Source organism: Rutidosis leptorrhynchoides, unplaced genomic scaffold, assembly GCF_046630445.1.
Source record: "Rutidosis leptorrhynchoides isolate AG116_Rl617_1_P2 unplaced genomic scaffold, CSIRO_AGI_Rlap_v1 contig518, whole genome shotgun sequence".
Classification (NCBI taxonomy): Eukaryota; Viridiplantae; Streptophyta; class Magnoliopsida; order Asterales; family Asteraceae; genus Rutidosis; species Rutidosis leptorrhynchoides.
Window position 1 is genome coordinate 693 of NW_027266744.1, and position 27,264 is coordinate 27,956.

At 35.1% G+C, this 27,264-nt stretch overlaps 3 protein-coding genes and 1 pseudogene across 3 annotated transcripts; 1 reads left to right on the top strand and 3 right to left on the bottom strand.

Annotated features, from left to right (window-relative positions):
* Positions 1-2,085: 2,085 nt before the first annotated feature.
* On the bottom strand, positions 2,086-8,993 carry LOC139884193 (large ribosomal subunit protein eL6-like). The gene is made up of 5 exons (XM_071868261.1): positions 8,734-8,993; positions 8,547-8,653; positions 8,048-8,155; positions 2,359-2,432; positions 2,086-2,241 (listed from the first exon to the last, which is right to left on the bottom strand). The coding sequence occupies exons 1-5, from the start codon at positions 8,991-8,993 to the stop codon at positions 2,086-2,088; spliced, it is 705 nt and encodes a 234-aa protein (XP_071724362.1).
* A 634-nt stretch (positions 8,994-9,627) lies between these two features.
* On the bottom strand, positions 9,628-13,434 carry LOC139884188 (bZIP transcription factor TGA10-like; annotated as a pseudogene).
* Positions 13,435-20,551: 7,117 nt separating this feature from the next.
* Positions 20,552-24,125, top strand: LOC139884195 (uncharacterized). Its single transcript, XM_071868262.1, has 9 exons — positions 20,552-21,034; positions 21,444-21,584; positions 21,922-22,302; positions 22,531-22,635; positions 23,126-23,266; positions 23,351-23,554; positions 23,645-23,737; positions 23,860-23,971; positions 24,082-24,125. Exons 1-9 carry the CDS (start codon positions 20,552-20,554, stop codon positions 24,123-24,125), a joined length of 1,704 nt encoding a protein of 567 aa, XP_071724363.1.
* A 616-nt stretch (positions 24,126-24,741) lies between these two features.
* LOC139884187 (rhodanese-like domain-containing protein 9, chloroplastic) lies at positions 24,742-25,996 on the bottom strand. The gene is given in 6 exon segments (XM_071868257.1): positions 24,742-24,812; positions 24,909-25,099; positions 25,189-25,339; positions 25,419-25,499; positions 25,502-25,662; positions 25,950-25,996. Coding segments are annotated over 6 exon segments (702 nt in total).
* Positions 25,997-27,264: the final 1,268 nt, after the last annotated feature.

The window sequence follows — 27,264 nt, forward strand, 5'->3', positions numbered from 1 at the left end:
AAAAAAATATACATCGCTAGGATTTCCTCTCCTCGTCAACTAAATCAGATATTAATAAGACATTGGGTTCTCGATTGGTATATAAATTGATGAATGGTCGATGTGTGATAGACCTATATATATATACAATCTTGTTTGGGTTAGGGTTTTTGACGTTAATTAATGGGGTATTGATACCATCTTGAATGATCACGGTTTATCCAAAAGCTTAAACTCAAGGATAGTGGGTTCTCGAGATTGGTGAATGGTCGATGTGGTATATACCCATATATCTAATACAATTTGCAGATTATCAAAATAAACTAATCATGAAGTGGGTTGCTTTAAAGAAACTCGGTCACGGTTGCTATAGACGCGTTGAACTTGTAGAAGACTTGGAAGCACCAAGAGCCGGCGAAAAGAGAATATTTTCATCAAAGAGTTGTATATGAAAGTGCTGAGAAACTGATGAAGGAATGCATTCTTCTGAACTCGATACCTTCTTCTCCACACGTGATTTGTTGTCTCAAAGAGTGTTTCAACTGTAAGGACGAGATCAAACTGATCTACCAGTTAAAACTCGAGTACGCTCCTAATAGCTCTCTTGAAGATGTATTGATCAAGAAGCCGACTTTATCGGTGGATGAAGCAAAACGCTACACTCGAATGATTCTCAATGGATTGTGTCACCTACATCGACATTCAATTGTTCATTGTGATCTGGACTCGTTTCGTCACCTCCTTTCCTAGAATCGCGCCTGCACAGAAAGTATGCTTTTCGCAGTACGCCAATATACATGTCACCAGAATTAGTAAGCATCTCTAGATATTTGGTCACTTGGCTACATTGTCTCTCAGATGCTAACTGGAGAAACTCCTTGGGATTATTTGTTTAAAGACTTGCAATCAGGATTTTACGATGAACGTGAAGTACTTGTGGAAGAAGTTGTTAATGGGTCGAGAACGCCTCTGATACCCACAAATATCTCTGAAGAAGGAAAATACTTTAAAGAGGTGCTTTGATAGAGATACAACTCGGAGATATACAACTAAGATGCTTTTGGACCATCCATTCATCAACGAGAAAAAGTTAAATGTATCTTCACTATGGTCGATACCATTAATTATTTTCCACTCATCCAAAAAGGAATTCTTTAAGTAATTCCTCCTCCAGGTTTTGAAAAACATCAGCCATGCCTCCTCCAGGATTTCAACCACAACTACTTCAAAATATTGCACCGGCTTACTAATTAAGATTGATGCTGCTGAAGAATGCTTGGAGAAGAAGAATATGCTTATCTTATTGAAGATTTGAATGCGAAAATGCAATCGTTTTTTATATACTACGTAGGCAGCTTAAGCTGAAGCCCTTCACTAATGAACTAACATTTTTCTTTTCAAATTAAACTTCTTGTTGTTACTCAGTCATTGTTTTTCTTTGAATGGAGGATACTGATTTTATTAATTAAATAATGTGGCCAGGTGAAATTGTGTCGGTTACTCACAATCCCAGATGAAAATCTAGCCCTCAAACTAGGGCACGAAAGAATCAAAAATCGTAATGATTGTCGAAAACATCGTTCACAATTCAACTACTCAGTCATTGTTACAAATTAAATTTAGATGAGGAATGGACAGAGGTGATCATTTGGATTGCAGGATGATGCTTTGTTTGGGAGAGCAGCTATTACTATGTTTGAGATTTGGAAGAACAGGAATCTATGTCATTTTCAACTGTTTCTGCTATGGTGTTCAAAATCCAGGCCTTATGTAGACGTGAGATTGGGAATATTTAGTAAACATTTTCTTGAGTTGCAAGTAATCTAGGAATAACAAAGGACCTCGTCATAGTAAACACAGCTCGAGGACTCGAGGGGGATCACAGATAAGAGGTTCTACTCTAGCATATCAACCAAGCCTGCAAGTAACATTCAACTGCAGTCTGCCTTTCATTTAAATGGCGAAAAGATATTCTTCGATAAAACGATATCTGTTAACAAAATTTTTGGTTCTAGGTTTCTGGCACATTTATCAAAAGAAACAAGTGAAGATCTACTCATAGAACCACAGTTGAATGGAATATGTGAGGGAAATGAATTGGTTGCTCTAAAAAACAAGCTCATGGGGCTTCATCCCCGCCTTCAGAGAAAATCTGGATGCGATGTATGCCTTCAAATCGGGAACTGCTTCAATGGCCTTGATCAATGCGCCATCCACTGTTTTTTGATCTTCCTTCTTTTCCTCTGGAAACGCTTTCTTCTCCTACAAGACATTAGAAATAAATTAAAATGGGTTTGAAAGCTTACTTTTCAACTAGAGGAAAGTAGACAAATGACTGGTGCAAAATGGCAAGGAGAGGATAAAGAGAAATAAACGAACCTTTTTGTCAGCTTCAAAAAACTCCCCTTCTCCCTTGCTTTTCTTCTTCTCTGCTTCCTTAGCAAAGTATTTGTTGAAATTTGGGTGTTGATAGAAGGATTGAAGAAGAAAGGAATTGGAGAAATTGAATTTGGGAAATTAGGGATTTAATTTTGAATCCCTTAGTTACCGTTGGAAGGAAAGAAAGAAAACGACGTCGTTTTCGTTCCTCAAAGGAAACTCTCGCTGCGAACAAAACGACGATGATTCTTGCGTTTCATTTACACGAAAGAGAAACGTTGTCGTTTCGTGTCTTCTGAGCATGATGGGCCTCGCTCTTTGTCTCGGCCCAGTCTTCTTTCCGGCTCAGCCCAGTGCTTCCTCTTCAGCCCAAAACACCTTCTTCTCCACTAGGTTGCTTCTCCAACAAGCAACAGCCATCTTCTTCTTTCCCAACAAGCATGGTGGTGATTTGATTTAATCATCCAACAACTCTAGTCATTCTAAGGCCATGCTATCCACATGGGAAGCATGGCAATGGATTTGATAGCTTTACATTAATTTATTTCATGTTAGAATAGGATTGTTGTATATATACAAGATCAAATGAATAACAAAAGTAATTCAAGTTATCACAAAACAAAAATCACTCTTCTCTCAATTCTCTCGATTTCAATTATTCAATATGGTATCTAGAGCCAATTGAGAGATTCTTGTTTACAGCTAACTTGAATCCACAATCAACCTTCAACTCAAATTCAAATCATAATCCCTTCACCTCAAAATCATGTCTGAAATCACTTCAAACCAGAATTCATCCATGTCTCCCTCATCAGATTTCTATCTTCATCCTAGTGAGAATCCTACACAAGCTTTGGTTTCTCCTCTTCTAAACACCAACAACTACCATACCTGGTCAAGGTCCATGACAATGGCACTAAGATCAAAGGTAAAATTCAAATTTGTGAATGGAAAAATCAAAAAGCCACAAGAAGATGATCAAACATTTCCTGACTGGGATAGATGCAACATAACAGTCTCTTGCTGGTTGATGAACTCAGTATCTCCCACTATCCGGCCATCCATCTCAAGATTCAACACTGCATATGACATATGGAGAGATCTACAAGTCAGATTCTCAAAAACTGACTTCTCCAGAATCTCTGATGTTCAAGAAGAGATCTACATGCTCAAACAAGGTGATCTTAATGTCTCAGACTATTATACCAAAATGAGAACATTATGGGATGAGTTTGATGACCTGAGACCTATCCCTGAATGTGAATGTGCAATAAAATGTGAGTGTAAAGCACTCAAAGTCATAGCTGAGTACTATGAAAATGATAAGATCATCAGGTTTCTAAAGGGACTCAATCCTGTATATGCTCAGACCAGATCAGCTATTATGATGCTTGATCCTATACCATCTCTTCAGAAAGTCTATGCAACCATAGCAAGATATGAAGGACAGAATGTTGTACCTGCAGAAGCTGATGAATCAACACTAGCAGCCTTCTCCTCTGCAAAGTCTCAAAAACAGCACACTGCCTATAAAAAGACACCTGATGGCAAACCGATTTGCAGCCATTGTGGCAAAATAGGTCACATTGCTGCAAAATGCTATAGGTTAGTAGGTTTCCCTCCAAATTTCAAATTCACAAAGGGAACCTCTGCAAACATGGCAGCAGCAGAGACAGAAGAGAAACAGGAAGCTTCATCCAAAATCTCAATCTCACAGGATGAGTATGAGTCACTCAAAAGGCAGGCACAAGCTCACTCTCAGTCACAACTCTCTGTAAGCAACATGGCCTCAAAAGCTTTCAATGGTAAGCACATTACACAAAACTCACAAAATTCATTTTCTCCCTGGTTACTGGACACAGGTGCCACAGATCACATCTGTTGTTCAAAGAGCTTTTTTAAAACAATTAAGCCACTTTCAAATCATAATATACAGTTGCCAAACAAACATCTCATATCTGCAACACATGTAGGAACAGTGGAATTAACAAAGACAATTACACTGTTAAATGTGTTATACACTCCTGAATTTGCCTTCAATCTCATTTCTGCAAATAAACTGACAACTGATTCTAAATGTGTTCTTATGATCTACCCCTCAAAGTGTCTTATGCAGGACTTGACATCAATGAGGATGATTGGATCAGCTAGACAGAGGAATGGACTGTATTTTGTGAATTTTGCAGAGAATTCTGTGTTTCCTAGAAAATTGTACAATCTGTCTTCTGCAAATGTAATAGACTTGCCTAGGAAAACTTTTGACTTGTGGCATTTTAGACTTGGTCATCCGTCTAGTGCCAAGTTATCAGCCTTTAAAACTATCAATGAAAACATTTCTTTTAGTCAAGATCATGTCTGTGATATATGTCATTTTGCCAAACAAAGAAAACTATCTTTCTCACCTAGCATTTCAGTGGCAAAAGAAAACTTTGATTTGATTCACATGGACATTTGGGGACCTGCTTTACCATCTTTGCATGGACATAGATATTTCCTAACTGTTGTTGATGATCATTCTAGGCATACTTGGATTTATTTAATGAAACACAAATCAGAAACTAGAGATTTGATTTCTCAATTCTGCAAACTAGTCAAAACTCAATTTGAGAAAGAAATCAAATGCATTAGGACTGATAATGGTCAGGAATTTATGGACTCAAAATTCTATGCATCTAATGGTATTATGCATCAAACCTCTTGTGTTGAATGCCCTGAACAGAATGGCAGGGTGGAAAGAAAGCATTTGCATATTCTGAATGTAGGAAGAGCTCTGCAATTCCAAAGTAAGCTTCCTTTGAAATTTTGGAGCTACTCTATCTCACATGCTGTGCATCTAATCAATAGGACACCCACACCCCTCCTAGGAAACAAAAGTCCTTATGAACTACTGCACAACAAAATTCCTGACCTATCTCACTTGAGAGTTTATGGCTCTCTGTGTTTCATATCAGCTCTAGACAGAAACAAAACCAAATTCATGCCTAGGTCTTCTAAATGCATCATGCTTGGCCATAAACAAGGAATAAAAGGATACATAGTTCTGCATCTAGACAATCATAGCATTCAAACTGGATATCATGTTGTTTTCCATGAAAATGTTTTTCCCTATGATGGTCCTAAAGTTGATTTGGATAATCTTTGCTTAATTTTTGCCTAGTGGAATGAGATATGTACCTGACTCACATGAAATGCTTGATGAAAGAACTATATCCCTAGAGGAAGACCCTGTTAGCTCAGAAAATGATCACACTGTCCAACCAAACAATCCTGAAAATGTCCTAAGTGAAACACCTGAGTCAATAGAACCTGAAATCAATGAACAACCTCCAATTAGAAGGTCATCTAGACATAGGTTCACACCAAGACATTTAGAAGATTATCACTGCAATATGGTCCAATCTCTGTTACAGCAAGATCATAAATCATCACTCAAAGATTCAAGCAGCATTCAAATTCCAGGTAGTTCTCATTCAGTCAAAAACACTTTTGCTTTTCCTAATCCCTCACCTGCACATCTTGTTTTTTCATTAAAGATTTGTTGTCAAAAGGAACCAAACACATTTGAGCAAACCATTGAAAGCAAAGAGTGGCAGACAGCCATAGAGAATGAACTGAAAGCACTCTCAGAAAATAAAACCTGGGAGATCTCAGATTTGCCTGAAGACAAAAAGGCAATAGGCTGCAAATGGGTATTCAAACTCAAGCACAAAGCAGATGGCAGCATAGAAAGGTACAAAGCAAGGCTTGTAGCTAAAGGCTACACACAAAAGGAGGGAATTGATTACTCAGAGACATTCTCCCCAGTTGTCAAATTCACAACAATCAGAATCCTTCTCACAGTTGCAGCTGCAAAACAGTGGCATATTGCACAATTGGATATCAACAATGCCTTCCTACATGGGGATTTAGATGAAGAGGTATATATGAAACCACCCCCAGGTTCAGGTATATCCTCTAACAAGGTTTGCAGGTTAATGAAGTCACTATATGGTCTCAAACAAGCAAGCAGACAATGGAACTTCAAGTTAGCCGAGGCACTGACACAAATGGGATATGCACAATCTCAAAGTGACCATTCATTGTTTACCAAACATAAACTAAATTCTTTCACGGCCATCCTAGTGTATGTTAATGATCTAGTTATTGCAGGAAATGATGCAAAACAGATTGAAACAACAAAAACCTTTCTGCATAACAGGTTTAGCATCAAAGACCTAGGAAAGTTAAAATTCTTCCTTGGTTTTGAAGTTGCAAGATCACAGAATGGAATTCACATGTGTCAAAGGAAGTATACCTTAGAATTGCTGGCAGAATCTGAGTTCCTGGGATGCAAACCTGCCTCTACTCCCATGGTGCATTCTATAGAATTTTCCGATAAGTCCCCCAAATTGATAGACTCCTCTGTCTACAGAACGCTAATCGGAAAATTACTATATCTCACCCACACTCGTCCGGACATTGCACAAAGCACTCAACATCTCTCGCAATTCCTGTGTGAACCAACAGAAGAGCACCTGCAGGCGGCTCATCGCATTCTCAGATACCTGAAAGCGTCCCCTGGACAAGGCCTGTTCTTTGCTTCGAACAATGCCTTACAGCTACGATCCTACTCAGATTCTGACTGGGCACGATGTCCCTTAACCAGGAAATCGGTCACAGGATTCTGTATTTTTCTCGGAGATTCTCTAATTTCCTGGAAATCCAAAAAGCAATCGACCGTCTCGCGATCCTCTGCTGAAGCAGAATACAGGGCACTGGCAATGGTGACCTGTGAATTACAGTGGATACGGTACGTTCTCCAAGACCTTAAAATCGACCATTCTCAAGCTGCTTACTTATACTGTGACAATCAATCAGCCATTCACATAGCTCGCAATGCTGTTTTCCACGAACGGACAAAACACATTGAGATTGATTGTCACATCATAAGAAACCAGCTGAAAGCAGGAATGATCCACCTTGCACAAATTCCGTCATCTCTGCAACTAGCCGATATCTTCACCAAATCACAAAGAGCACCCCAATTCCGTAATATTCTCTCCAAGCTTGGACTTATCGATCTCCGACAAGTCCAGCTTGCGGGGGGCTGTTGAAATTTGGGTGTTGATAGAAGGATTGAAGAAGAAAGGAATTGGAGAAATTGAATTTGGGAAATTAGGGATTTAATTTTGAATCCCTTAGTTACCGTTGGAAGGAAAGAAAGAAAACGACGTCGTTTTCGTTCCTCAAAGGAAACTCTCGCTGCGAACAAAACGACGATGATTCTTGCGTTTCATTTACACGAAAGAGAAACGTTGTCGTTTCGTGTCTTCTGAGCATGATGGGCCTCGCTCTTCGTCTCGGCCCAGTCTTCTTTCCGACTCAGCCCAGTGCTTCCTCTTCAGCCCAAAACACCTTCTTCTCCACTAGGTTGCTTCTCCAACAAGCAACAGCCATCTTCTTCTTTCCCAACAAGCATGGTGGTGATTTGATTTAATCATCCAACAACTCTAGTCATTCTAAGGCCATGCTATCCACATGGGAAGCATGGCAATGGATTTGATAGCTTTACATTAATTTATTTCATGTTAGAATAGGATTGTTGTATATATACAAGATCAAATGAATAACAAAAGTAATTCAAGTTATCACAAAACAAAAATCACTCTTCTCTCAATTCTCTCGGTTTCAATTATTCAATAGTATTTGTCATCAAACTTCTCAACATTCACACCAGAAATGTCAACCTTGGTGGAAGTACCAATCACATATGATTGGTTGACCCGACGAAGAGGAACACCGTTAACCTTGAACGGCCCTGTCACGCAACATAATGAACAGGTGTCAGAGAGAGCGAGAGAAACAAGTGATGGATGTATAATCTCATCCTTATATATCAAACATAATCATTAATCCAAAATGCTATCAACTAGTTCATAGATTAAATCGTTTCGTATTTCTAACAAAGCTTGTAAAATTCTTGAAGCGAATACACCAGCAAAACAGCACTAAAACTAGAAAACTGGACACTATAATCGAAACTGGAAGAAGAAAAACTTGAATCTTCTTTCCACAAAGTATTAACAATCGCTCACAAGGCTAAAACTAATAAGGATATTTATCGGCAACTCTATCAACAGTCAATTCAAAACAAATGCAAACCTGCTCCACTATAAAATCCTTTCAAAACACAAATTAAAAAACCATACCAGTGACCAAAAGCAATCCAGATGGAAGTTGCTTCAAGAACACGACTCTCTTGCCCATAAACCTTCCAGCCAACAAGATCAACACAGTTCCCGGTGTAATATTTTCCCTACACAATCAATGTGAGTCAATAAAAAGCTGAATCCTTCAAAAAATTGAAAGGAGGAGACGAGGCGTTCGCTTAAGAACCTGAGTTTGGTGGGTTTAGGCTTGCGCTTGTTAAGGAGCGGTTTCTTCACATCATCGGCTGGATAGAACTTCGGGGACTTCTCTGCTGGCTTCTCAGCCGCCGGTTTTGGATCGTGGAGGGGGAAAACGCCGCCATTTTTGGCTTTGATTGCCCAAAGACCACGCTTGTGGTACATCTTCGATCTCGAATACTTTCCAACTCCTCGTACGAGGTCTGGGTTTCGGCTCGGCCTTGGTGTAGTTCTTGCCTTTGCAGCCATTGTTGGAGCTCCCTCTTGGTTTGGTCTGGAGTTGTGGAGGAGGGAGGAAGGAGAAGCAAACAATTGTTAGCCTTAAAACCCTATATATGATGATGGAATTGAAATGTTTTTTATGGGCCTAAAGGCCCAAATACGAATGTTTAATTATGAAACAAAACGCCATTAAAAGTAATAAAAAAAAAAATCAGAATTCGACACCATGAATCTAAAATTTATTTATGTTCTGTTAAAGTTATTCTTAGATTGCTTTAGGGGTATATTTTTGCTTGTACTCCGTCTTGATAGTCCAATTATGGCTGTGGAAGATGTTACATATCAACGATTTTTGTGTCCGTGCCTCTAGTTGGAAGATTAGGCTTTCATCCAAGACTTATCGATAATCGACACAATTTTACTCTAGAAGTAAGCTTTCATCCGAGGCTGTCATGAAATAATTAAAAGAGAGTTTACAAATTCTTGTAGACTGGTGCATTACAAAATTTCAACTAACTGGCTATTCTTTAAGTCTATCAATAATTTCGTGCGAAAACATACATAAATACTGTAATAAAATTGTAACAGAGAGATAAAAAGAAGATATAAAGTTTCTCTCATGGTTCCTAGCTAGCCAATCTTTGAATTCCATTCTGAAATATCATTCTTGTCGAGGACGAGCCATCCATAAGGAGCTGAGAGCTCGAAGACGATGGAAGTACTCAGCAAATGCCAATAGACACCTCGCAGCTTGACGGGTTGTCAGGATTTGATGCAGCCTGTGAAGTGTTTGGAGACGTAAATTGTCTGCCTGTAATAATAGCATAAATTAATTAAATCATTAATTCAAATCTCAAAGAATTTTGTGTGCGCAATTTCATGAAATGTCTATTGTCTTGCAGCATGTGCTTGTTTAATTCTTGCTAGCTAGTAATTTATGAATTTACCCGATCAACATGATTTATTTATTCAATCATGAGAAAGTCTGTAAACCGAAATCATTCCAAAAGTTTAACCTTATACACCTAGAGCGAGTTTAGGTAACATATAACCTAATAGTAAAAAGGAACCAAAATTATATTGAAGCCGCTATCAGTGACATATATACATAAATTGTCATGCCATTATTTCATGATATACACTACTTGTAGATATACAAATACAATGTAACTATCAAATGCCAAACGCAGGAGGTTTAAACTTTTGAGACATAAATATGGAGTTGTTTGGGAGTAGGTTTCCCTAATTAGGCAGGACAATATTCTTGCATATGACCCACTTCATCATGATCAAATCAAACCCTATAGCATGCATATATATATATATATATTTGAGTATAAATGCATGGAGGAATGAGGGTCCAGATTTAAATTGACTATGTACTAATTAATATATAAAGGATCTTTCAAACAAAATATAGGATATGTAATTAGAATTGAATTAAATTTAACTATATGATTTTTTGACCTATATATAGTTGTACCTGTCGGACGAAGCCTTCAAGTGCGGTGAGCTTGTTGATGGCTAGGGCCATCTGACCCATGTAGTTGGGCATATGAGGAGGAAAGGCCAATGACGTCGTGTCGGAGGCATTAATGGTTTCCGAGACAGAGTGATTAAGAGCTTCGAGTCCTTGCGAGAGAGCTTCTTCTGCCTCTTGTGTAGATTGTTGTAGTCCATATATGCCAAGGAGTTGTTGCTCTGTTAGAGGCTCAATTTGACTCGATATTATCTGAACAAATACATTCATTCATGCTCGTTAGCCAAAAAAAAATGTGGTTAACAACCTAATGTAGTTAGAGCTTGTATTATAATATCATCTTGTTGTCACTTTTTAGTGTTCTTAGTAATTCACTAATGTTTATATAAATCAGAAAAATTTAAGTAGAGATTTTGTGAAATACAAGTTTCTTGACCTAATTCAAGATAGTGGCATTTTTTGCACTCAACTATGCAAACACATTAATTATTATTCTAATTACCACTGACTTTGATGATGTATATATGTACCTTGATAAGTTCAGATGGTCGAAAACCGCCTAACCAAATGAAGCAACGCTCGGCCGGAGTCTTCCACGCGCCGGAGACAAGGTGAAAGACATCGGTCTTGGCGAGCATGGTTTTAAGGTTCATAATCTCGTCGTAATGAGCCAAACTATTCTCCACAAACAGCCTCAGCTCGTTTTCTGGCAGATGCTCCTCAACGGCAGCTCGTAGGTCACACATCATCCGGTTGTGCTCTTCCACCCATCTTGCGTATTCCATATCAAATACAGCAGCATCTAAAACAACAAGAGAGTCATTAATATTGGATTGAGTTATTACTATTAAGAAGAAATTTATTAATTATATATTAGAAGAAATTTATTAATTACCTGAGCTAATGTTGTTGATACCAGTAATCATACCACCTTGGTCTCCACCAAAAAATATGCCCTAAAAATCCCCAAAGAAAAATTAGTTTATGTATATATCATGATGTTTTTAGTTAATTTCTAGAGCAATACTATTATATATGATTAACTATACAAATTCATGGGATTGATTAACATTACCTGTGATCTTGCTCTTTGGAGCTCTTGTTCGATCTGATTTAGTCTAATCCTACTTGATTCAAGATTTTGAACATAAGCCTGCAAAAAGGATTTGTTTGCATTAATGTTGATTCACCATGAACAAAAATAGCAAAAAAAAAAAAAAAAAACACTGTAAAACTTAATTTTAAAAAAATGAAATTAATTATATGCTTACCTTTTTCCTAAGCCTGCTTTTCCTGGCCGCCTCTCTATTCTGAGCAAGTCTTCTTAATGTCTGGTCAAAACCAATCATTAAACATTGTTAGTACATGCAGTATTTTTTACAAGACAATGAAGACTGTAACGGCCATGGTATAGAAGTTAATTTCATGGTTCAAAATTAAGACAAGAATGTTAATTATAGAAATGAACATAATACTGTAAGCATTGTAGTATTAATATTTTGAATAATAATATTTATTATAAATTTTCCTGACTTCAAAAATTTAGGGCATCCTCTAACTTAGTATCAACCCAATCCATGTAAAATAAAAATAAAATAAATAGAATTCAGAACAGGGAGAAGAGACGACCTTAGGGTCTGGTGTTCTTGGACCTTCTTGATCACCTTTGCGATTTCTAAATTCGCGCTGTTGGCATAGTTGATATTTAATTAATCAATTAAAATGAAAACAAAGGAGAGAACTTCAATTTTTGAAGGATTATTAATACCAACTAAATTAATTTTTTTTAAAAGTCAAATGATTATAAACATTATATTATATAAAATAATTAAAGAAGATGTAGTATTAAACCTTGACAACAGTTTTGGATGGTTCAGGCCTTGCATGTTGTAATTGGTTGTTAATTTTATGGTTGGCCAACTCCATGGACGGCTCTAATGGCCTCAATATTGAACCACCACTTGTCGTCGTCGTCGTTTCTGGCGATGAAGATGAAACTAACTGCCCGCTTACCTATATATGTATAAATAAATCACCAAATACATATAACAATTCAATAAAATTGATACATTATAAAAATTATCATCATTTTAACTGATAATTATAATCTAATAATTAAATGACTTACCATAGTTAATTGTGAGGATGGCTCAATATGCATGGGCTGTGAAGGGAAAATGTCAAAGTTGGAGGTATCATCACTGAATTCTCTGCACCAAATACACAAAATTAAATGAGAGAGAGAGAGATCATACCCTTTATTTATTACTACTACTTGTGAAAACGAAAGGATCATTTCAGTTTGGGAAAAAAATGCATGATCAATGTGGCTTTGAAATTCTTTTAAAAATATTATTATCCGCCATTGAAAAGAGAGAAGATTTTCTGTGTTGCTGCAGGAATAAGGATCTGGTCAAACAAAATTACAAGTACTGGAGATTTTTTTTTTTGTACAAAATACTTTTTTTATGAAACAAACTAATTAACAGAAGAATCTCTGTCAAAACAGAAACAGAAAAGTACTAGTTTGAAGAGAGAGGTAGAGAGAAATTAGACTGACCCTTTTGATCTTGATCATGAATATTAGTATTATTATTATTGGTTGAAGGATCTTGAGTACCATCAAAGTACAGAAAAAGTGCTTGATCCAATTCTCCTAAATCATAAGTACTATTATGATTAGCTGATGCACCAATATCCTTTGCTCGTCCTCCTCTAAGCATATACAAAACTTAATAATCAGATGACTCCCAGAAAATTATAATTAAAAAGAAGAATTAAGAAAAATGAATTAACCCAAAATTAAGGATGTCGAAATATATACATGAAATTGTTGCCATGGATGGATGGTGAAGAAGATTGCATCATCATCATCCCATAATCAGCTGGATGATGTTGGTGTTGATCATAATATGATTGTTGTTGATGATGATTATAATCCGTACTGGTGGTGGCTGATTTCGTATTTGCACTTGTAGACGTCTCCATTAAACAAGTTAATATAACTTGTATTATAAAAATTCTTCCTTTTAATTAACCTAAGTTCAAAATATATATGATCATTTGCTATGATTTGTAGTAATATATTCACATGAACATATATCAAGAATGAGACTGAATACAGATGAGAGAAAAAGGTTTTTTTTTTTTTGAGAGAAGAAGGATAGAATTTTGAATGCAACACAAAAGACAAACTCCTTTTTCAGACTTCTCTCTTCTAAACACATATACACATCTTCTGATCTCTAATATATAGAATTGAATAACCTAAGCTGACTTTTGTTGATGGAAACCCAACAAATATTAATTATACTATATCTTAAAATTAAATTAAATTAAAGATCAAGTACTTCAGTTCTGTTTCTCTCTCTGATGAAAGATATAGAAAAATCAGAGAAGACTAAATAAAAATAAATTTCTTTAGAGATTTGGAAACAAAATCAGCTTTTTCATGAAACCGGTTCGGTCGTATTACACGTAGTTGGTGATGGTGACTCGCTAGGTCTCCGCCACTCCTTCCTCTTCTTTCATTTATCCCGGTCAATAAATGGTACCTATAATTTGTGGAGTAGTATTCTAGGTTTTATGTTTGAAAAGTGTAAATCTTTTACTTCTCAAACAAAAATGTTGTACAACTTCTAACATCGTATCTTAATTCATTGGTATTTTGATTTTGAAATATAAGAGATTATAAATAGAATTGTGATAGAATAGTCTCTATAAATAAAACAGACTAGCTACACATAAGTTGCCATGACATAATCATGATGAAATCAGTATATTTTAAATGTAATTCTATCTGGACAAATTCATTGAAAGGAAAATATGTTACAAGAAGATTACTACGATAAGATACAGAAAAGTTCAATCTAACATGAGACAACTTATCATCGGACTTAAATAGATAAAAATCCTATAAACCATGCTAAACAAACCTTAAGATTAAGAATCTACCAAGAATTAATAACGATAAAAGACCAATATATTCCTACATCTAAAATCCAATTTGAACTGAAGATTGGACTAAACCAATAACTTAATTAACTTTATTTTTGGTATCTAAACAAGTATCTTATATACGATAGCGAGATTTTAAATTTTAAATTTGTTCTAATTGTAAATTTAATTGTAAATTTTGTTGTCAAATCAACATTTGACAAATGACGTTTTATTGATAAATAGTAATTTGACACGTGTATTTTAGAATTTTGAGTTTAATTAGGTTTCAAGTTACAATTTTAAGTCAATGATTTTTTTCCTATTTACGAGTAATTAGGAAATCAAAACACAATAAAAATATATTTCTGATAAAATTTTAATTTTCTTATATAACAATTTTTCCTAATTAAAATCCACTATATTTATTTTTTTATTCTCAATTAAAACGGACTCATCTTCTTTTTTCCTATTTAAACGGGTATATTATTTAAAAAGTTATTCCTAATCAAATTAAAATATATATTAATTTTTCAATTCTTTTTATTAAACTATTATTCGTAATAAAAATCCATTGTATTTTTTTTTCTGAATCTTAACTAAAAATATATATCTTATTTTTCAAATAATAAAAATAATTAAATTAATTAGATGTAATTATAAATTTTATTATTAAACTATTATTCGTAATAAAAATCCATTGTATTTTTTTCTGAATCTTAACTAAAAATATATATCTTATTTTTTAAATAATAAAAACAATTAAAGTAATTAGATATAATTATAAATTTTATTGTGAAATATACGTGACTTTTAATTTTTGTTATGTTTATTATTTTTAAAAGTAAAATAAAATTTTTAATTTTAATAAAATTGTAGATTTTGAAATAAAATCAAAGATATAAAATTAAAATAAATTTTTTTATATAATAATTGATATATATTTAATATTATTTAATATAAATAATTATTATATAATTTTTTTATTATATATTTAAATTATTAATTTTAAAAAATGTGACATCCATTTACTTGTAATAAATAAGAAGAAGAAGAATTTGCAAGCGATAATCAAAGTAACTGCACATTGTTGACTATATATGACACCTGTCAGTTTAATGTTCCATGAATAGTACTCTTTGGAGGCGTTAGGAACCGTGGGACCCATATGTGCAGGTACTGTAAACAACTTTTGATAAAGAATCATCGGATCGATCGACTACGTACGGACGGAACGGCTGCTAGCCATTAAGGTGGGTCCCGCCCTCACCAAACCGGTTCCCACTTTTCCCGCGATATTTTAAGCTTCCATGTTCTCCAAAGTTCACCCAACAATATAAAACACAAAGCAATAGCATTTAACACAGAAAATCAATCCATCTAAATGAATCAGAGTACTAAATTATCAAGAAAATCCATTCATCAATCTCCATCAATAGAATTTCGAATCAGATTGAGAAAACCCTAATTTCCCAACCCCTAAAATGCAAAACGCTAAATCGTAAATCCCTAATTTTTAATTGATATTTTATAGGGAAATTGTAACTTCATGTCCCTCTTAGATTCCTTTCACGCAAGACATACTTTTCTTGTTTCTTAAACTAGATTTATATTTCTCTTGCAGAATTTCAGGTTTATACTCTTCTATCGTTAAAAAATTCTAGGTGTCACCAGTTTCCGTTAACTATGTACAGTCACTGTTGAGTCATTAGATTAGCCCATTGCTGAATGTCATGCATGTGTAACCTTATGTGTCAATTTTCTTTTTGACACATAAGGTTACACATGCATGTCATCAGGCAATTGGCTAATCTAATGACTCAACAGTGACTGTACATAATTAACGAAAATTGGTGACATATGGAACTTTTAACGGTAGATGGATATTAACCTCATGACGGAATGGTGCAAGAGAGGTATAAATCTAGTTTGAGAAATAAGAGAGGTATGTCTAGCGTGAAAGGAATCTAAGAGGAACATAAAGTGCAATTTGTCCTATTTTATATAATTAACAAATTACACATGAAATCTATGCTAAACTCTAAACTACATTTTGATTTCAAACCTTAATCGATGAGCGGCAACGAGCAGCGACCGTTCAGGAGAGAGGTGATCGACGAGCGAGAGGAAGAGCGATTTATCGAGAAGAATGTTGAAGAATGAGAAATCGATTTCAACTATATATATACTTTTTCCGTCTTCAAAATATGTCATTTTTATTATTTATGTTCATTAAAAAGTTGATGTATCTAATCATTATTATGTATAAATACATCAAAATTTCAATAAATTAAAAAATGAAAACGATATTTATTCGAGACAGAAGTAGTAACTAACAAATGGGGGCATAGGTTGAAAATACAAAAATTATGTGAGGACATACTTGAAATTCTTTTTTGACTTAATTACGAGACGCGTGTAGGATTAGTTTAAAAGACATCCTTACAATGCGTTTTTTTCTTTTTACTGTTTAGTAAATTTTTTAGTAAAAACCATATATTTTTAATTCGTATATATTTTTAATTCGTATGCTCCAAATAATCTTTTGAAAACAAATCAATCAAAAATATTAAAACGTAAATAAAAATAAGTTCTCACATTCATGATTCTAGATCCAATGTAATGATAGTGATTGATTACTATTCTTTTTCTTTTCCTTTTTGAAGATTAATTAATCGCTTACTATTCAATGATCAGAATCGACGTTTAAATTGTCTTTCGTACTTAAACAAACAATTTATAGAATTCATAAAAAAATTTCCCCCGAAGGATATATTATTCATAGTTGATGATGCGCAGCCCCATTACTATTATTCTTTATGTTGGTTGACTTTTTTCATTATAGTATACCCTAATAATTAAGGGTTTTTTTTTCTTTTGAAGTTACGAAATAGTTAAGCATTGGTTAACTAGTCAACTTTACACTAAATCTTATAGCTATCACCACCCCACAATTCTACTTCGGTTCATTAATGAACCCAAGTAAGAATTGATACATATTAATCATGTCCAACAAGTTTCCTCAGATATTAGTGCCTGTATAAGTTAGGCAAATAGGATTTGACTTTGTAGTTTGAAAATTTGTCGATACTAATAATTTGTTGAATAATTAGTTAGTAATATTTGCTAATACCTTATGTAAAACGAGCTATATATGTGATGACATCACAGTTTATGTTGCTTAATTTGGACCAAAACATCAGCAAGCTGATGCCAAAACTTGAAGAGTACACTTAGGTTGATGCCATATTTTGTCACAAGAATATATGTTTTCTTTCAAGCTATATACTCCCCCGGCCCTTCCATCAATACAAGCTTTTCTAGATTTTTTTAGGATAAGAATATTATATATTTTTTATGACATATAATTTTGAACTTAATTAAAAAAAAACATTTTGATTTTATCAATTTAATTTCCTTATATACACTTCATATGACATGATCAAATTAAAAAAAAAAAAGTGAAAAAAGATTTTTAGAATTTGTAGAAATAACTTATGTTTCAAAATGAAAAAAAAAAATGTTTAAAAAATGTTCTAAAATCAATTATTAAAAGACGGAGGTGTAGTATATAGGTTAGTTTAATTTACATGTCGGAAATTTCCTCTTTATGTCTTTAATTAGGTAATAGTTTGTTCATTTTCAAATATAGTCAAGATAATTATTGCCTATGATGTCAAACTATACACTTTACTCTAAATTTGTCAACCTTTATTTTATTAACCAATAACTGATATTAGAAAAAAAACCAATAACATTCTTTTAATTGATATTCAAAAAAAACATTCTTTTAATTGAAAATACGAATATATCATGAAACGCACCACACTGAAAAGATTTTCAAAGAGAGTCGAAGGGTATTTGATCCGACTTCAATTATCGTAAACATGTACAACATTCAAAGTACTTGCTAGATCTGAAAGAAAGTGTATTTTGTACCTTGACAATATTGTTAATATTATATACCCATCCATCTTGATCTATTCTCTAGAGAGGGCATCCACTACGACCTCTCACACCGAGTCACAAGTCAATGTTAATATAATTAATTATTAGGTAAAGTATAACGATAATTAATTATGTGACTAAAAATTGCGAATTTCTTAATATATATACGTGGGGTAATGAGTCCAACTATAAACTAACTAGAAAGTACGTAGTATTATGACCTAATTAAACTTTAGGGCACACCTAACTTCAGGAAAAGAAAAAAAATTAGGGCACACAGTCCCAATTGATGTAAATTAGGATTGTCCATGTCTCCTTGAAAGCCTCAACGGGTTATTAAAGACAATCTCTCATTTAATAAAGCCACAACCATATTGTATTTTCTTAATTTCTGGTACTTTTTTTCTTTCTAAAAGTGGAATTTTTTGTTATAAACGACAATGGTATCTTTTCCTGCAAGTAACTGATCATATATAATATTATTATTATTATTGTTCTTGATAAGGAAATTATTGAACTCCGGTTCGAGGGTTGTTATGCATTTTTGATAAGGAAATTATTAAAAGTACGAAAGTTTAAAAGAAAATATATAGTATCCCCTCTGAAGAGGATATAAGAGACAACATTTAATATTATATATTCCTTCCGTCCCTATTAATTGTTATATTTACATAAAAACGATAGTTAATTAAGTACATAAATTATAGAGGTAGCAGTAGAATGGAATCTCTTAGACTCCAGTTATCATTTTTAAATTTGTACGGCATTTGACTATTTTAAGCTCAGAATTTGCCGAATTAAGAGAATCTTTAACATGACTCCTACTCCATAATTCGAAGCTTAGAAATCTCAAACACCAACTTCCTCAACTAACCCACATAAATCTATAGGCCGAGCTTATAATCAAATTACTACATTCGTCCTAAAATGTTTGTCAAAATTTACGTCCATGTATAGAAAATTCGACAATTATTTTGAGACGAGTAATGCTAATTTTTTTGAAGCGGTGTGAGATTGACAGATTGTAGATTGTACAGACAAGTTATACTGAACGGTTAGATCTCTACTGGTGTAAAATTGGAGAGAGATTGCTATATATAGCCATTTGGCTTCATGCAAGATAGTGTTTGATCGATTTATAGAAACCGGGTTCCCTTAATTTTAGGGAGCGGCCAATATGGCTGGGCCTCGATGCTAAATGCCACAACATTTTTCAAGATAATACTTCCAACTTTTTGTTCAAGTGGGCTCCATCACGAAACTGCTCTATATTCTTTTCCTCCTAAACTCAACTCTCAAGTCTCAACAACAGGTTCCGGTCCGGTGAATGATATAAGAATATGTATGGCTAATACTCGTATGGATTTACTGCTACCTCCGTCCGTAATAATTTGTCACTAAAAATGTGATAAATAATTAAAAATAAAAGGAGTAACATTTATTTAATTACTATATTCCTATTTTATTAATTATTATTTTTATATAAGAAAGGTGACAATTAATTTATATCTAAAATAGCAGTAATCAAAGGATAGATATTTCCATGGTACCTTAAACCATGTAGACCGTACCAGGCCCATTCCTAATATGGAATTTAATTGGGCTGCTGTATGCTGATTTTACTTAGAGGTGGTGTGACTACAGTTTGTGACGACTTAAAACGTATTATTCAACAATTTTATTACTAGAAGAAAAGAGGAAATTAAATTATCAGATTTTTTTTCTATTCATGTGAGTTACAAAAATTGTGAATCATGAATTATGACTTATTAGAATCTAGTATGATCTTTCTTAAATAAAAAATAAAATAGAAAAAAACGAATCAAAGTGTACTATCATTAGAATTAAATTAAACTCCCCTTAGACAATTTATCAGCATACTTTTTTTTTTTCTTTTGATGCTAATTTATCAGCATACTCCAGCTCATGATAATTAGATTTTCTATATACTCAAAACATCTGGATAAATTGTAAATGACATGTAAGAATCGAGGACACAATCATTTCAATCTCGAACCATAGATATTGGTTTGTCTCATTACCGAACTTACTTTCATCCAATCAGAGCACTACATTTATCAGTTTACTATACAACTGCCCGCATCTGAACATTCCTACTTCTCAGTCTTCCAATCAACAGACCATCGTTCAATTCATCATCCCACAAACATCTCCAAAGCTCTTTTTTCCGTTCATTCTCCGATTCTCCGATTTGGTGACGATGACGGAGGTAAAAGATCCGAATGCGGGTCCGAATTCAAGTCCGAACCCGACCGTCCTTCTCCACCCACGCCGGGAACCATTCGAGCATGGACTCTTACAAATCCAGAAACTTGTCTTCACCGACCCGGCTCAAACCCTGGCTTCGTTAAAGCAGAAGCTCGTAAAGTCATCTTCATCATCGACTCAGCGTATCGACTCAGCCACTCTCTCCGAGTCGCTACAGATCTCGCTCGACCACGCGCGCCTAATCCTCGACACGCTTGCGTCTGTTCTCCACTCCGAGTCCGACCAGCTCGTCCGAGCTAAGCCTGATGAAATCGACGCGGTCGGTGCTGATTTGAGTGATCTGATTTTATTTCTATATATACAATCTTACAAGAGGCTTTTGCCGAGAAGCCACAAGGATTCTGCTTCTGTCGCCGACGTGTGGCCGTCCACATCTGCATTCGATGGTTACTTGTCTGCACTCTCGCCGCTTCAGGTAGTGGTTGATCGTATTATTCATGCAATGCTAATGTCTCGTTATCTTCTGTGTTTGTATTCATTTGGTGAATCGTATTTGACATTGCTAGCAATTGCTTACATCGCACTACTGTTGTGCTAGAGTAGATGCAGTATACTTCTACAGTATTTGTTGAATTCCGTGTGATATTGTGACGGTCAATTAGTACCATTGTAGTTTTCTGTATATTCCTGATCTATGGTGTTGATTTTGTCACATTGTCTCTTAGTTTGGTTTACTGGTTTTGGATAGGTTCCATTATTGCTTACTGCTATTTCATGCTGCATTTCAGCTTGTTTTGACCATAACATGTTTTATGATAGACAGATTTCATTGATTTTATTTATTTATCTTTATGGAATTTAACTTGGCATCGATTTTTTTGTAGCTTGTGCGTAGTAACAGTCGCCGGTTTATGCCATCACAAGCTGATGAAGAGGCTCATCAGTTATCATACCTTCAAAAGCACCTGGGTAACATTCTCTCTCTTTTAGGGGAACCTGTTGAGGGTGAAGGCGAAGAATCTCTGGTATGTAAAATTACTGCTTCAGGCTACTTTTAATTGGATGTTTACTTCTTTCTTAAATTTCAACCAAAAAGTGATAAAGGTTTAGATAATGCATGTTTCTCTTCTTCTTCTCTTTATTTCCCTTCTTAAGTAAAATGGAACTTTGGCCATCATACTACCTTTACTTAGTATCTGAGTCATTTCATCTTCTGAAAGCTCTTGAGCACACCTTACTTGGTTGAAGTAATGGGTGATGAAAACTGACAATATCAATTTCCTATTGTAGCAAGCACCATAACAAGAGTTGGATAGTGATCAACCACACCTCAGATTAATGCTCTTGTCTATAATGTGATAGGTTTTGACTATGGAAGGATTTGAGCACCTTGGATTCCTAATCCAATTTGGTGACAAGGGATCTGAAGGAGCTCCGTTAAGCCAATCCGCACCATTTTTCGCAAATTCAGATCCCGACATGCCTGCTGTTCCTGTCCCTGCTGCTCAAGTCCATGATTGGATCTTACAGAATATAACTACTGCTTTGGAGCATCTCACAGAAAGGGTCTCTGCGAAAGAAAATGGACCACAAAGTGCCTCTGATCAGGATGTTGCTATGGCTGATGCAGGTGCAAATTCTGTTAAGACCTCAACAAGTGCCTGGGGTCCATGTTTCATAGAGGGAATTTCTAAGTCATCTCACGTAAAACTAGCATCAGATCTTAAAGGTTCTTCTGTAAAGGTATGCTTTGAAATGCAGATTGTTGGTGTTTTCTGAATGTTGCCACTTGCCAACGCTGCAATGTTTTTGTGACTATGATGGATGATACTTGCTTAATATCTCATCTATTTGCTTTCACTTTGCTCTGATGACTGAAGTTTCTTTTGCTTTTCAGCTTTAGTGCCTTATTAACAGATATGGATTATCCCAGGAAACTAATCTGAATTCATATGTGATCACACATCGCAGGTTCTTAATTGCCACGATTCTGTCATTTACATCCTTGCACCTTTGAGATATGCAACGGTCTATGGGTGCTCTGATGCTACCATAGTTCTTGGAGCTGTTGGCAAGGTAAGGAAAGTAGGAAACGTTGCTTTTGACAATCTGGGTACTGCAATTCCTACTCAACTGAATTCAACTATTGTTCCAAACCCTGACAATAATCTTGATCGGCTATGTTGTGTATTCCGTAACTGCTAGGAAAAAAACTTTTCTTCAATGATTTGGAAACGTAGTCTGTATATGATATACGATAATTAAACGAAAAATGTGATATTGATTACACTTACTCACCATTCTAAAAGATGCTTACTTTCATGTGGTTTTCATAGTTGCTTATACATCTGATTCTCCTTTCCTTTCGATGCTCATATTTCCTCATCCTTTCAAATTTCGTTGTTGTCATGTAGATTTTTTCAATTATGTTCTTGCTACTAAAAGAAAAACGTGAAGTTATCTCTAAAACCAACAAATTACATTGAATGTTCTATTATGTCATTTGTTGTCTCCCAAACTGTTAGGCATGCATTTGAATTATAATCTTCTATGGTTTTGATTATAGGCTGTTAGGGTGGAACATTGTGAGCGAGTCCATGTAATAACAGCAGCAAATCGTGTCTGCATTGCCAACTGTCGTGAGTGCTTATTCTTTTTGGGGGTAAACCAGCGGCCTCTTATTGTTGGTGATAACCATAAGCTGCAGGTGAGTTTGTTTGTTTATTTGTTTTATGCACTGCTAGGTGGTACATACGACTCGGAATGACACTTGTCTCCTCCACATGAATAGGTAGCGCCATTTAATACATACTACTCGCAATTGGAGGAGCATATGGCTGAAGTCGGCATCGATTCAACTATTAATAGATGGGATGAGCCGTTGCCATTGGGTGTTGTCGATCCTCATGATTCCATATCTCACCCTGCTGGTGTCTCTGATGCTCAAGCTGAGTCAGCCACACGCCTAGACCCTGACCACTTCACTAACTTTTTGGTATGCCTATCCTTCCTGTTACAAAAACAATCTTAATTCATTTAACTTGTTCTTTGAAATGATGGTTTGTGCTTCTTCCTTGATACCCAGATCCCAAACTGGTACGGAGCTGAATCTGCTGGGTCCACAAAAGACAATCCTTTCCAGCTTCCCGAAGCATACTTGACATCGCAGCAGAAAAATGTAAGTGACATCGCAATAGTTGCTACTAGCATTCACTTTTACTTTCGATTTTCGTTACTTACTGTGTACTGGAGTTTTGTGCTTTGCTTGTCAGAAGCTGATGGCTTTTATTTTCTTGACAGCAAAGCAACTTGGGGGAAGTAAAGCAAATGCTTAGAGAGGTACCCATTGAAGAGAGCAGGAAGAAGGAGTTGTCCAGTGCACTTCATTTATACTTTAAAGATTGGTTATATGGTAATTATACTCTCTCTATATATGGACTTTTAAGTTTTCTTTTTTTTTTTGCTAAAGATTCTTATAAACTGTTCAAGATTCATAATCGTCTCGTTCCTACGATATGACAGCTTCTGGAAATATCCGTCAACTCTATTGCTTACAAGGAGACTAACACCAATCCGATAAAAATTCCGTGGCAGAGCTAGTATAGGAGCTGTGGCCTGTGAGGTTGTTTGATCTCACAGCTTTTCAGATTTCTAAATTTAGTATTTTGTAATTTTATTTATTTTTAATAAATCAATATAGCTGTACTTTTACTCTGTGATTATAATTTTGTTAATGAATAGCAATATCTTTGTATGATCAACTTAACATTGTTGTATTGCTAATTAACGCTTATTTCATTATTTCTGCACTAATTGATAGTATGATGTTAGTAATTAAAATTTAACCATTATTCAATTTTAGGAAAAAAAACTACTTGGTTGTGTTGTTTTATATTGAATTTTTACTCTCTCCATTCCTCATTAAGCATAATTTTTTTTATGCAAATTATATAAAAAAAAAGACACTTAATCAGAGAATGAAGTAACAAAAGGAACACCAATGTGATTGATGTGATCATCTTACCATATTTTCGGTAACAAATCGGTTGTACTCTCTACAAATTTTCAGACAACCTCTGCCTAATATATTTCTTTTCATAGGCTCTTTACATTACATCCCTAAAGCAATTCGCAATTAATTATCCAGAGGATAGGAAGGAATGCCAAAACTTTAGACTTGACTCAGTTTCCAGGGACCATCTGCATCAGCTTCTCAGCTTGGTCAGGGAAGAAGGTGATGAAAAGAAATGCACCTGCACATTTTCGGTCACTCATTTCAGATAACGGATCCTAAAGGAAACGACATTTTCTGTAAAACTTAAAAAGTGTTTTTACGTCATACTACTTACAGACAAGTACTGTACCAAGTACAGCTGAGATCTTGCCTTGAACAGTGACCAGTCCGGCTTTGCCAGCATTCTGCAACTCCGTTGAACCGACGGATTCAAACGTACCCGGTTTGACAGATTGGAGCCCTGATAATAGACATGCTATCTTCTCAAACCCAGCTTTCTCTAGCTGATTCGCTGCTGCTGTAGACCTAAACACAAAACGAAATGGTATCTTGTCAAATGCTATTAATTCAATCCGTAATTTTATAGTAGCATCACATATGCGAGCGACAGTTACCTTAATCCTTCCTGGCATACAACGAGTAGTTTACTATCTGGTGAAAACTTGCTCCTAACAGATTGCACAAACTCAGGATTTTGCTTAGTAAACGGTAATCCAAAAAACAATCCGGCAAAATTGTTATGAACGGTCCTTTTGATTATGGTACCTACAGATAAAGCACATGAAGTCATTTCAACAACTTCATAGATCGTCAACCCAACAATGCATAGCAAGACGAGGAATACCAGGATCATTGTCTTCATTTTCGATGAAGAGTGGAACATGGTAGCATGATTTTATATGAGCTCTAGAGAACTGAGTTTTGCTCTCACGTCAACGATTGTGTACCCATCAGCTTCTGCAAGCTTCTTTGCTTCTTCGGCGTTCACAAAATCGATATCTGCTCTGATACTCAAATTTCTACTCACGCCTATTTTTCCAGGCGCCAGACATCTTCTACGCCTAGTCTGTAATTCCAACCAAGATGTCCTGAAAACAATTAATGTCCTCAAAACAAATTTCAAAATAAACTCTAATATAGAAGAAACTACACAGATCAGGGATTTAAAATTCCGAAATAAAGCTTATTTTATTTTATTTTTGCTATAATGATAAGCCATACTCATCCTGTTTGATTCTTAAAAAAATTCTCAGCCAAAAAAAATAAAACTATGGCATTATAGATTGTCAAGCAATTCTTAAGTTTTCATATTGCCATGAAACTCAAATTGAATGTAACAAAATTGAGAATTAGCAGTTTCGTGCACTGTACAAACCTTTGGGAGAAGGAGAGAGTTGAACAACAAGCAGCAATCCCGGCCATTGTAACTTCGATTTGACCAAATTGACTGTTTGTATACCGTTAACTGTTGTTATCTCTCTCTCGCTTTCTCTCAACTGAGGAGAGGATTCGTGGATAGAAGAACACGTTGGCCCTTGAAATTTGAGACCGACAATGGGTTCTTGCCACGTGGCATCAGAATCGGATATTGTATTTCCCATCCCAGCATGAATTGATTGTCAAAATGATAATAACGAACTAGCGATACACTTCCATTTTTTTTTTAAATTATATGTAAAAATTTACGTTCATTTTTTGGTGTAAATATTTCGCGCTACAAATTTATTAAGGTTGGGCTAGGCCTTCGTATAGAAGTTTGACAACAAACTTCAAAAAAAAAAAAGTTTGACAACAAATTGTAAGCCCAATAGGCCTAAGTTTTTTCTTTTTTTGGTTGATCTTATCAAGCTGAAAAAAGCGGTCGGTTTAAAACAAATTGCAAAAGCCCAACCGGTTGGTATTAAAACAGAGAGACAATTTCGTTAAACAATGGACTGTTCCGAAAATTAAAGTCTACGACTTTTACAAGTATTAGGTTTTGCTTCGCTTTAGAATAAAGAAAGGTGCAGTCGTGTTGAGAGCTTACCAGGTAAGCTGTCTAACTTTTTTCTTTACTTGACGAAAGAAATTACTACACTTTTTAAGTTTCATCGGGTTAACTACATATATATATATATATATATAGCTTTTGGTTTGTGGTAAAATTTACTAGTTGGTAACTTCGATTAGCTTTTTTGACCCTAGGTAATGACAAATTTGAATAGACATTCACTAGTAAAGGACACTGAAAGGATTAAGTTGAACGGAAAAGACGACGAGGACGACAGAAGCTTAAACAATTTTCCGGATGGAATTCTTGAGCACATCCTCTCTTTTCTCTCAACAAAAAGGGCCGTCCGGACAAGTGTATTATCTAGAAGGTGGCAATTCCTTTGGACATCCCTTAAAAGCCTTAAATTTGAAGAATACAATGTAAATAATAGAAAGCTTTTTATGGATTTTGTGGAAAGAGTATTACTACATAACAATGCAGCTCGGCTGGAGAAATTTTTGCTCTCTTGCAAAGTGAAAGATGACGCGTCTCGCATAAAATCATGGATCTCTGCTGCGGTAAGACGTAATCCCAAGGAATTGTATATTGACTTTGGTGCTTTCGAGCATAAAGTTGCGAATGAGCAAGTTCAAGTAGTAGTGTTTCCTTACTGGTTGTTTAGTAGTACTAATGAAGCAATATTGGAAGTATTGGAATT

What these genes read in the sequence shown, in the direction of transcription:
- LOC139884195 (XM_071868262.1), top strand. Translation starts at nt 20,552, where the DNA reads ATGACGGAGGTAAAAGATCCGAATGCGGGTCCGAATTCAAGTCCGAAC. An exon ending in GTGAAGGCGAAGAATCTCTG is followed by an intron (nt 21,585 to 21,921) that starts GTATGTAAAATT and finishes ATAATGTGATAG; the next exon opens with GTTTTGACTATGGAAGGATT. An exon ending in TGACATCGCAGCAGAAAAAT is followed by an intron (nt 23,738 to 23,859) that starts GTAAGTGACATC and finishes TTTTCTTGACAG; the next exon opens with CAAAGCAACTTGGGGGAAGT.
- LOC139884193 (XM_071868261.1), bottom strand. Translation starts at nt 8,993, where the DNA reads ATGGCTGCAAAGGCAAGAACTACACCAAGGCCGAGCCGAAACCCAGAC. An exon ending in GAATGTTGAGAAGTTTGATG is followed by an intron (nt 2,433 to 8,047) that starts ACAAATACTATT and finishes ACCCAAATTTCA; the next exon opens with ACAAATACTTTGCTAAGGAA. An exon ending in TTTTTGAAGCTGACAAAAAG is followed by an intron (nt 2,242 to 2,358) that starts GTTCGTTTATTT and finishes AATGTCTTGTAG; the next exon opens with GAGAAGAAAGCGTTTCCAGA.